Here is an 11,761-nt window from a genome sequence, read left to right as displayed (position 1 = left end):
GAATGTCACTTTTATTATAAATACACATCAGCTCTGTTCCAAAACCTCATGAGCTGTCCTGCTGTCTGCTGCTTACTCAAGCAGATGTCTAACTATATTGAAACCTTATAAATGTATGATCTGAAACATTTCTGTGCACAACACATGCATAGGACACTAGTAGCATGTTGCTAATTTAACAACACAATACTCCTATATACTCACAATACATTTGTATGCATATACTGTGTGTGTCTATATATATATACATATATATATATATATATATATATCTCTCCTTTTATCGTTAATGCAAGTCAGTGTAGCTTTTAGCAGACAAAAGCATTTATACAGCATATACCATGCAAAATATTTTTTCACCTTTAACTTAGAAAACAAAAACAATGAAAAGATTCCAGCCAGGTCTCAATCTCTAGTGCCCATAATGTTTTTTTCAGCTGTGTTTTGGCTGAGCATTGTGTATCAGCTGGCTGCCATATTTTGCCCCTCAGGCTACATATTGACTTTTGGAGACACCAGTTACGTCAAAGGACTCATTTCATGCCTAGAATCCCCTTTTGCATGACGTTAAAGAAGTGACTTGGACAAATCAGCTGATCATTTTTATACTGTAGCAACAGAGTTAAACAGCTCCAGAGGAAATGGATTGTTCATGTTCATCTGTTTGTTCGAGGCCATGTGTTTCCTCGGTTATGCCTTTCAGCTTACACACTGGACTTTTGTGGGTGATTCAACACACTGAAGTTTGGACTTTCAAAGATCATCATAAGACAAATTGTAATTTCCCAAACATCCCACGGATTGCCATTAGCACACTTGGAAAGATGATTGTACGCTTATCTACTCAAAAGTGAACAGATGCAAGTTTTGCACAGCCAGACTATCATGACGAAGTTTAATTTTTCATCTTATTCTGGCCAAGAACTGTCCACTTAGAAAGTAAGAGCCTGTCTGACTGACTTGAAAGGTGGCCAGTCAGTTCATTTTTACGGCATGTTTTAATGTGCTATTTAAAGGCAGGTCTATCTGAAATATTTGATACCACAATAATAACTGATTCAAAAGGTTCCCTAACAACAAAACCCTATTCAATACTCTTCTTACGGCATTGGAAAAACTCCTGAGTGTCTAGGGATTGAAAAGGACTCTAAAAACAGTTTCAGCTGTATAGGTTATGAGACTGAGTCCATTGTTATAATTTTGGCGATGATTCTTTCTACCCCGAACCTTAGAGGACGTGAGCCATTCCATTTTTATTCCACATGCAGGAAGGGGCGACTTATCATGCTGCATACACCCTTTGCAAGTTTCCTGTCTTTGAGAATCAACCATTGTGTTGCAGGCCACATCAAGCAGTCACTCAGCAATTGCTATCAAGCCTCTACTCAACTCTTAGTCATTTGTCCACCGCTAGATATAAGGTCTTTTGTATGTTCTCCCTTTAACATTTCGCACGTGCTGGAGTCACTCATATGTTCTAGTTGGTAAATGCATTCATAATGCAATCTTCAAAACATGTTGTTGAACAGTTGTGTGTTCCTTCAAATTCTTCTCTATGGCATGAACACTGCAGAGACACATGTTGAGTGGGGAAAAAGCCACGTTTACAATGCAGCCTGTGATAGAGTTTATGAAGAACAGATGAGAATGTTGGCAGAGCTCCATTCTGAGAGTGATGACCTCACATGTTTGGCCCAGAATTTCATAGTTTCATCCTCCATTGACTATAGCAACAGAACAGCGCTCTGTATAAGATATACTGCATTTCAAAAAATAAAAACTAAGAGTTGGGATTTATTAATGAGATTATTTTAAAGCCATTTTACATAGAGCAACAACTTAAAGCCCCAGTAAGCAAACAAGTGGTGATGGTATGAAGAACCAAGATTCAACAATTCTCTTCTGGTTTTATATTTTGTTTGTCTCTCCATTTAAAACGTTATTTGTGATTTTAGAGCTCGACATTTTGGAGCCTTCATTCTGTTTCATTGTATTTAAAACAAGTGACCGAGACATTCAAACAATGCCCCTTGTTTGAACACAAGAAAGATACTGATGTTGTATATGTTAAAAGCATGTGCTGAATGACTACTTCTTGAAGATTTAACGTTTGTTTGTCACAAAGTGTAAAATTTGCGTCTATTTAGATCACATACTGTACACTATTTTTGAGGTCAGCAAGATTATTTGAATGTTTTTGAAAGAAGTCTGTTCTGCTCACAAAAGGCTGCATTTATTCGATCAAAAATACAGTACAAAACAGTAATATTGAGAAATATTATTACAATGTCAATTTGAATATATGTTAAAATGTAATTTATTCATGTGATGCAAAGCTGAATGTTCAGCTTCATTACTCTAGTCTTCAGCATCACATGATCCTTCACAAATCTGATTTGCTGCTCAAGAAACATTTCCGATTATAATCAATGCTGAAAATAGTTGTGCTGCTTTATATTTTTGTGGAAACCATCACATTTTTAAGAATACTTTGATGAACAGTAAGCTAAAAAAAAGCATTTATTTGAAATAGAAATTAACTTTATTAATGTCTTTACTATCACTATCAATGTGTCACTGCTGAATAAAAATATTAATTTCTTTAAAAAAAAACAAAATTCTTACTGACCCCAAACACATTTTTCCACTGATCGTTAATGCAAATGGATAGAGCATTTTGCAGACAAAAGCATTTACACCATAGTCTATGCGTAATATTTTTTCAGCATTAACTTACCCATAATACCCTAACCCATAATGTGTTTATCAGTGGTGTTTTGACCTCAAACTTTTGAATGGTAGTGGAGATAAATCAAGCATTAAGACAATCAAGTTATGGGATTATGAAGGTTTATGGCAGAAACACTTGGATCTGAGGAGGCTTTCTACTGGCTTAGATGTCTTCAAATAGGATTTGCATCTTTCTCAAACGGGTTTCCACATTACTATGCTTATTTTTAACCCTCCCACTGAGAGGTTAACGCTGTCAATATACCCTTTCACTTGTGGTTAGATTGACCCCTACTTTCTTTGTTAAGAAGCCTTAGCATGCATTGAGGTTTCATCCATTCCTGAAATGATTGCATTGCTTTTATCTTATGTATTGTATATGGTGTCTTTATTCATTTCAACCTTGATATTAACCATAGAAGTAGTCAAAGATGACAGATGCCATGCACGAACAGTGTGAGAGAAAGTCTAACTTCTAAAAGTGAAGATATGGCCGCAGATTGGGTGGAGTAGATATATCTGGTGAATGCAGTGCAATGTGGTCGGTGTCGGCACAGCATGACAAATTGATTGGTTTTCAAATTACTGTGGTTGAAAACACATGCTAGTCTTGCTATTTACAGGACTGAGTAGGGAACTTGACCCCTACCACTTTTGGACAGTGATATCTGCCCTGGCATCATTTCTGAAGACTTTAATTATACCATTATATTCAATGCTGCAAATATTTTTGATAATGCTGGGTTAGATAACTTTGATTTACACTACCATTCAAAAGTTTGAGGTCAGTAATGTTTTTTTTTAAGAAATTAATACTTAAATTCAGCAAAAAATGCATTAAATTGATTAAAAGTGTCAGTAATTTAAAATGTTTGTTAATGTTACAGTAGATTTGGAATACTACTATTTCAAATACATTCTGTTCTTTTGAACTTACTTTAATTAAAAAACAGTTATTTTTACTTGTAATAATATTTCACAATATTACTGTTCTACTGTATTTTTTATCAAATGCACCATTGGTGAGCATAAGACATTTATTTTTAAATATATATTATATATATATTAAATAAAAATAAATAAATTACGGTATTAGTTTATTATTCGCTTATTATTATGAGCCCAGGGAGAACAGCTTCCTTAAACAAATGAAATCCATGTATTTCACACACAGGTACGAAGTCCAGCAGAGGTGAAATAACTGATTTGCATCAGTTTGTCGTGTCTCAGGTTGGTGGTAAAATTAACTAACCCAGAGGACAATTTTATTGCTCATTGGTAGCTCTGGAGATGTAATCAATTCTAAATTATTTTTCATTTTAGGACAAAATAAAATTAAATTCAAATGAGTCACTTGCTCATACAGTAAGAGTACAGAGCCATAAAAGTTATCAAAGATCCTTTGCTCCTGGAGGAATGTGAGGCCTGGCTTTGGGATCTGTATTTAGTGCTGTACTTGATCACATGAAAGCAGTGTATTTTTAGCTGAAGGTTTATGCATACTTCTACATGCAGTATGTTTGAAATGTTGTCAGCAAGATCAAGTCAAGACATGGATCTGTTTTATTGAGCAGGACTGAACTTCATAAAATCTTTTTACATTTTCATGCATTGCACATCAGGCAAACTTTTTGCATAAATGAAAAATGTGTTTGAATTTATCATTCATAGTTTATAAGCGGACAAATGGTTGTATATGAGATGTTTGTAGTATGTTCTCTATTAATTTTTACCAATATACACTGTAAAAAAAATTGTTTTTTTTTTAAGTAGTAAATAAAAAGGTTATTGGAGTATGTTGTACTAGCAAATACTATTTCAGTGTTTCTTCTTGTTCAATTCAATCTGTGACTTGCTGTTTCTTTGTAATTATTTGTGAAATTTACTAGCATTTCTATGTGAAAATTGTTTCTACACCAATTTTTGATGCACAGAATAATTAAAACTTGTGCAAATGGACATGAAATTTACTGTAATGTAGGAACTGCAATGTGCCTCAGGAATAGTATTAGTAAAGTATTTTTAAGCAAGTCAGTTCATGTGAGATGCAACATTTTTTTGTCAAGATCCTTCAGTGAGGAGAGACCAAAACTGCTTGCAAACCTTACATTGTAACGTCAAATTTATAATGAAATCACACAAAATATTATAATAAATATAGTTGTTGTTTTTTTTCACATTCATTGTTTTTTGTTTATCATGTCTCTGGTGTTATATGACCTCTGACCTGATCTCTGTTTGACGTCCAAGACATGAGCTGCAAATGTGTCAGCAGGATTAACAAGATCTATATCAGCTGTTAACGCCACATCCATGTAGTTCATGCAGACTCGGTCAGCTTAGTGAACTAGAGGTAGTATGCATGGGAGAACTAGCGTATATCCTCAACTGAGAGTGCAGATGAGTGTTAATGTTTGTTGAGCATGTGTTTTAGAGCCGGTGTGTCGTGTCTAGTGAGGAGAGACCAAAACTGCTTGCAAACCTTACATTGTAACGTCAAATTTATAATGAAATCACACAAAATATTATAATAAATATAGTTGTTGTTTTTTTTCACATTCATTGTTTTTTGTTTATCATGTCTCTGGTGTTATATGACCTCTGACCTGATCTCTGTTTGACGTCCAAGACATGAGCTGCAAATGTGTCAGCAGGATTAACAAGATCTATATCAGCTGTTAACGCCACATCCATGTAGTTCATGCAGACTCGGTCAGCTTAGTGAACTAGAGGTAGTATGCATATATCCTCAACTGAGAGTGCAGATGAGTGTTAATGTTTGTTAAGCATGTGTTTTAGAGCCGGTGTGTCGTGTCTGTCGGCAGGTTGCGGGGCGGCGGTACTCTCTCTGGGACGACTTCCTGGTGCAGGGCCAGCGTAAGGGTCAAAAGGAAATGACCTTGGAGGAACTGCTGAAACACATTAAGGTTAAGGCACACACGCTGTCAACATCAGACACTTAAAAGACATCAGATACCATTCACACTTAGTCTCACACCAGTTTTTGACATCTTCTCTGTCTTTTCTTTGGAACTAGAACTGATTTTGTGCCACATAAATACATGCTCCAGCATTTAAAAGTTTGGGGTCGGTAAGATTTTTTAATGATTTTGAAAGAAGTATTTTATGCTCGACAAGGCTGCATTAATTTGATTAAAAATACAGTTAAAACAGTAATATTGTGAAATATTATTACAATTTAAAACAGCTGTTTTCTATTTGAATACATATTAAAATGTAATTTATTCCTGTGATCAAAGCTGAATTTTCAGCATCATAACTCCAGTCTTCAGTGTCACACGATCCTTCAGAAATCATTCTAATATGCTGATTTGCTGCTCAAGTAAAACATGTTTTTTATTACTTTTGTGGAAACCATGATACATTCTTTTCAAGATTCTTTTCTTGGCCAATTTGAATGCATCCTTGCTGAATAAAAGTATTAATTTCTTAAATAAAATTTAAATAATCGTACCGATCCCAAACTTTTGAAGAGCTGTGCTAGATGAAAGTCTAGATGAAAACACACAATGAGTGACACATGTTTGCGGGCACACAGAATGTCTATTGAATTAGTTGAATTAATAATTCTTTCTCATTTCAGGAAAACCATAAGTTGAGCATCACTGGCTTGTATTATGGTACTGCTGTACTGTACAGTGATCTCTGGGATCATACTGATCGCCTGAAGCTAAGGTGTGTATGCCGACATACAGCTGTTTTTCAGGGAAATATTCCACACTGCATTAATCTTGTGTATGTTATATTGAATGTTTACCTGCATAATATTAACCTGAATTCTAGAGCAATATGTCATTAGATCTGTCTAGACTGAGAGATTTCGAGACATTTGTCCCCTAGTGTTTATTTTGGGATAATGGGGATTTTCCTACGGCTTTCCAGCATAACGGTCATTTGAAGCCACATGCCTTCATTAACCCCTCACTCCCCTCTGCATGCATGTGTGCATCTAACATCAGTCTGCTGAGAGATCTCACGGTTATTCACGGCTTCTTCCTGATGGAACTAACATTGGTCTCAGAGGACAAATTAACAGAGAGAAAAAAAGAAATGTATTACCCCGTGTCAAGTGCTGCTCCTTCCTGCCATTTCTTCATATACATTTCTGTAAAACATTTGGCATGATGCAGAAGCATGTGAAAACGGTCCAAAGTTTGGTACAACATAAAAGTTATACTTGTAATAATATTTAAATGTTTTATTGTATTTTGATCAAATAAATGCAGCCTTGGTGAACCAAATTACTTTTTTAAAAAAACATAATCTGAACTATTTTCAAACTTTTGACCGGCAGTGTATATTGTGCACAGTATGCAAATGTTCTGCACTAAATAGACATCATGTACTGTACTACATTTGACAAAATGTGCAGTATACAGCCAGAGCACACTACATTGTTTACTGAATCACAATGTGGTCAAATGAAGCAGAATATAAACTAATATTTTAACACCTTTTTATCTATTATTTGATTGCTGAAAGATAGTATGCACTGTAGTTTCTGTGCTGTAAGCAAGTACTTCATTCTCAACATAGCCGATGTTACTTAAGCATAACAGTGACCTTCCTGTTCTTCTATAATTATGAGCGAGTCCATACCACACCCTTACATAAATAAACACTCTCTACATTAATTCACAGCAACTATTCTTATGTAACAGTATCTTATGTAAGTACACTGAAGATAATGCTGGTTATAAAGCTTGGGTTCTTCGTTGAGTTAGTCTAAAAAGAGAAGTGGTATTTTTACTCATTGATTAACTTATTGTTTATGCAGCATAACTGATTTGGTGCGCACTGCAACTAAGCGTGAGATTCCAGATCACCAGCAGATGTTGGAAATCGTTCCCTCGTTTGAAGAGGATGAGGACTTCCAGACCGTCCTGTTCATCAGATACCTGCTCAGGTGATGCTGGAGACCAGAGCCTTACGTTTACGAACGAATTATCACCTTAATAAGATGTCAGCTATTAAGCGGTCTCTATTAACTTTGATTCTAGATTTATAAGCCGAACAGTCATAAAATCATGTGCATTTGTACACTGCAAAAAATAATAAACATGGTAGATTTAATCAAGTTGATTCTTAAAACAAATAAAAAATATTGCCTACAGAAAAACAAAATAAGCTATCTTATAGACATTCTGGTAACACTTTAAAAAGAAAAGGTCTCTTTTGTTAACATTAATGTATTAACTACACTGGTAAAAAAAATAAAAAATCAGTCAGAAATTTCTAGTAAATTTCACAAAGAAGCAGCAAGTAATTGTGAATTAAACATTAACAACTGAAATTGTATTTTCTTGTAAGACATACTCCAGTAATCTTGGTTTTATTTAAAACTAAAATTATTAAAAATCTTTATTAAAAAAAATAGGAAACATTTATTAGTCTTTTTAAATGTTAGTTAATCAAAATACAGCTGCAGTTCAGTGTACAATGCATTAATGTTAACACACAACTTTTGATATTAAAAATGGATTAGTAAATATTGAAATTAATCAATGCTTAAGAGATAGAAGTATTGTTAATTTTAGTTAGTTCATGTTAACTAAGTAACGTTAAAAATGAAACCTTATTGTAAAGTGTTAACACTGAAAAAGTCTGAAGTAAACATATCTTGCCAACTAGAAAACAAGACAAATACTGATTAAGATCTGAATATTTTGCAGTGTAAAACTTGATCTGTAAAGTTTTTTTGTGAAGAATCTCATTTTACTGTCTGTAAGTGAAATATCTTTAATTCTTTTAAACATGATGTGTCCTGTATCCCTGTGGTTTGTTAATTCTCGCCCTCATCCCTTTGTTATGCAGTCCTGACCACCCACCCCTCACCTCACTATTAGCATGAATGAAGACACTTCCAGAGCAGAGCCAGAGACCCAAATGAGCTGCATCTGCTGCAGTTAATTAATTTAATCACCTTTAGACACATTTGTGTGCGTTCAGTCCTAATCACATTACAGCAGTGGATCTCATTCACAAAAAGACTTGACAGCTGGGTCTTTTTCTTTCTATTGTATTCTGGTTACAAACCTTCGAATTCTAAAGTAAAATTCTTAATATAAAAAAAAAAAAAACTAAATCTCATATTCTGTAGTGAAGCCTTTGAAGAGTGCATTCCACTTCATTACTGACTTTTAGAAATGAAGTATAATATTTGCACAGTATATGAGCTGTTTGGTGGGGTGTTGAAACTATGAGCTATTGCACAACTCTTTAAGAGACTTATACACATGAAATAGAAGAGTTCAAATAATTTGATTGCAGATGAATGGAGTTGGTCAATCTTAGGAGAGCCAAACAAATTGAACATTGGTTAGTATTCAAAATATGGGAGATTATGAACTGTAAGACTTGTTTATTCTGTTTCTTTAATAAATGTATTGAAAACATTTTTTTTTCCATATTGCAGCTGATTTATAAAAGCAACAAGCCTTGAGATTTTTGCTTTAAACTATATTTAAGGTGCAACTCTACTTTAATGCTTTTATGCCATTTTCACATGAAATCCTCAGTCAAATGTTTTTGAACATGATACTTTGATTTTGAAAAAATGCAGCAGAAGAGATTCTTTTATATAAAAAGCATTTATTACAATATTTATTAATACATGGAACAATATTAGACATTTTCAGAAGTAAACTCCAGTCCGTTTTCATAAACACATCAGATGTATCCAATGATGTCATTGCATATGATAGGCTGTCGACTCCCCGTCTTCATGACAGCGCTGAACTGATAAAAGTCTGGTCCCAATTGGTGCAAACTTGTGTGAGACTGGTGAAAGAACGGTTTGGGGGCTTGAAATCCCACAGGACAAGACATGCGTTTAGTGCAAGCCTTTCTCTCCTCAACTCCCTTTGACATGCCCGCTAATTTCCTCCGCATGTTGACCAGAAAGTCCTTGGCTATTTTGCGGCTGGCGTTCGGCTTGAGTTCTGCAGAATCTGGGCACTCTGGAAGATCCATCCAGTTCTTAATAAGATCTGCAAAGCTGTTGTCCCCAAGAACCAACGGTTGCCTGTTACGGCCTCTGGTTAACAAAGACGTGGTCCAGTCCATTGGGTCGCTGGCCTCAAACGACGTCCAGCGCTCCAGGCATGCGTCTGATGTGGATTTGGGTCGGATTCGGTTGGTGCGGACGCACGCGGACGATGAAACACGCACGTTCCTCGTACGCCTCAACACCACACCCTCGTCCTGCCACGATGCTTCAGAGTATCCCGAATCAAAGTCCAGGCTTTTCACGCTGCTCGGGGAGCCTTGAGGTAGATGGCCAACATCGGTTTCCCATTTTTTATTATTTTTAAAACAACCCCCCCCCCCACTTACATTTTAAAGTTTCAGTCATTTTTTGTGTTTGGTCAATATTTTTAATTACATTTTTTAATTTTTATTTTCGTTAAAGTTTGCTATTTTGTGTTTCAGTATTTTCAATTAGATTTTTCGTTCATGTACATTTTTATGTTTTTGTCAATACTTTAACATTTTATTTTTTTATGTTTTAGTTTACATTTTAGTAATTTTGTTTGGTTTTTTGTCATTTTTAAGATGTTTATTTCGCATAATGAGAATGTTTTTTGTTTTTTTTTAAACCAATAATAACCCTGCACTGTACTATGGTACCGTCACAGTACCTTTTCATAAGGACAAGATGAGCTTGTTCCTCAAATGTTCCAATTAAAAACTGTGAATCCATTGCTAGACTGATGTGTCCAGGAACTATAATCGCCTTGGAAAACAAACCACGGACCAGGCCAATCAAACAGGCCATAAAGTTGTTAGATGAAAGCAGTCCAGAGTTTTCCAGTTTAATCCAGCAGCATTAATCAACAACATGAGTGGGAGAGAAACAAACACACAATCCATTTGGCAGAGTCTCAGGGGAGAAGAGTAAGAGCATGATGCATGCAGATACATCCGCACCGATTGTGGGAACGGGAAACAAGAGGAGTCCCTTCCTGCACTGCTTCTTGAGGTGGGAGAAGTGTGGCCTTTCTTTCTTCCAGTTCATGATTAATGCACGGATTGTTGTGGTCAAAAAGGATATGATGTCATTTTTTGGGACAATGCTGCACTGTTTTGGCTATAGTTCACAGTGAAATGGCGATCAGACTAATTGTGTACATTAATCTATTTGGGAGGGTTTAATACAAGAAAGAAAAAAAAAAAAAAAAACACCTTTACAGTAATGCACTTATGCATTGCTGATGTAATTCCCAATTATAAGTAGATATTCAACAGAACAGTAGTGTCATTGCTATAATTTTAATTTTTTTATAGAGAAATAAAAAAAATAAAATACAGATACATTAAAATATAGAAAAAAGGTTAAGAAAAATAGTTAAAAATAAATGCTATTTTAATATCATTGAGATGCTATTATATATTTGTAATAGTTTTACGTATTTTTCGTTTTCATTTTAATAAAGTTTAGTCATTATTTTTTCTTTTTATTAAATGTCTATTCAATTTGTATTGATTTTTATTTCGGTTTTTGCTTTAGTTATTTTAGCACATCAAGTTAAACTATATGAAAATGAGAAGAACATTTATTTCAAGTAAAATCTTATTTCCAGTGGTTTTATTTTTATAACAACAACTCTCCAGAATGTCTTGCACCCTCAATTCTAACAAACAAAATTCCTCTTGACCAGGCTTCGCAATATCAAAATAGATTCAATCTTTCTAAGGTCCACACCTCTTAACCAGAAAGTCCCTGTTTTCCAGCGATAACATCCCCCTACTCTCAGGTGATTTAATTTACTTTCACTTCCAGCACTGCTGTAGCGGCTAAGCATTTGAACTTTTTTTGGGAATGCTTTTGAAAAGCAGGAAAAAAAACAACAAAAAAAAAAACACCCATGAATGTGTATAGATTGGTTTGAGGCAGAGCTATAGGACCAGTGACCACTCCATGATGTTATCACAGCTTTGAGAACTTAGCCATTTGGCTCTAAGCTGCAGGTGTGTGTGTGTGTGTGTGTGTGTGTGTGTGTGTGTGTGA

The 11,761-nt window shown here is 34.9% G+C and overlaps 2 protein-coding genes across 3 annotated transcripts in view; one reads left to right on the top strand and one right to left on the bottom strand.

Annotated features, from left to right (window-relative positions):
- The window catches only part of uba7 (ubiquitin-like modifier activating enzyme 7), a 36,779-nt gene extending 27,542 nt beyond the window's left edge, over positions 1-9,237 (top strand). Inside the window, exons 23-26 of one of the 2 annotated variants that reach the window (XM_016457168.1) lie at positions 5,556-5,657; positions 6,335-6,426; positions 7,529-7,657; positions 8,566-9,237. In XM_016457168.1, the coding sequence (XP_016312654.1) occupies positions 5,556-5,657; positions 6,335-6,426; positions 7,529-7,657; positions 8,566-8,602 (360 nt within the window). In that variant the 3' untranslated portion in view covers positions 8,603-9,237. Of the gene's footprint in view, positions 1-5,555; positions 5,658-5,767; positions 5,819-6,334; positions 6,427-7,528; positions 7,658-8,565 lie in introns of those variants that run through there. The other variant, XM_016457169.1, reaches the window with a different exon arrangement.
- An 88-nt stretch (positions 9,238-9,325) lies between these two features.
- On the bottom strand, positions 9,326-10,050 carry LOC107666006 (protein FAM212A-like; the record flags this gene model as incomplete). The annotated part of the gene is made up of 1 exon (XM_016457097.1): positions 9,326-10,050. A coding segment is annotated over one exon (630 nt), but the record flags the coding sequence as incomplete, so codon positions are not given.
- Between the last annotated feature and the right edge of the window lie 1,711 nt (positions 10,051-11,761).

This window comes from Sinocyclocheilus anshuiensis, unplaced genomic scaffold (assembly GCF_001515605.1).
Source record: "Sinocyclocheilus anshuiensis isolate Anshui unplaced genomic scaffold, SAMN03320099.WGS_v1.1 scaffold447, whole genome shotgun sequence".
Taxonomy (NCBI): domain Eukaryota; kingdom Metazoa; phylum Chordata; class Actinopteri; order Cypriniformes; family Cyprinidae; genus Sinocyclocheilus; species Sinocyclocheilus anshuiensis.
Note: the sequence above shows the minus strand (reverse complement) of the source record. Positions and strands in the feature narration are given on the sequence as shown.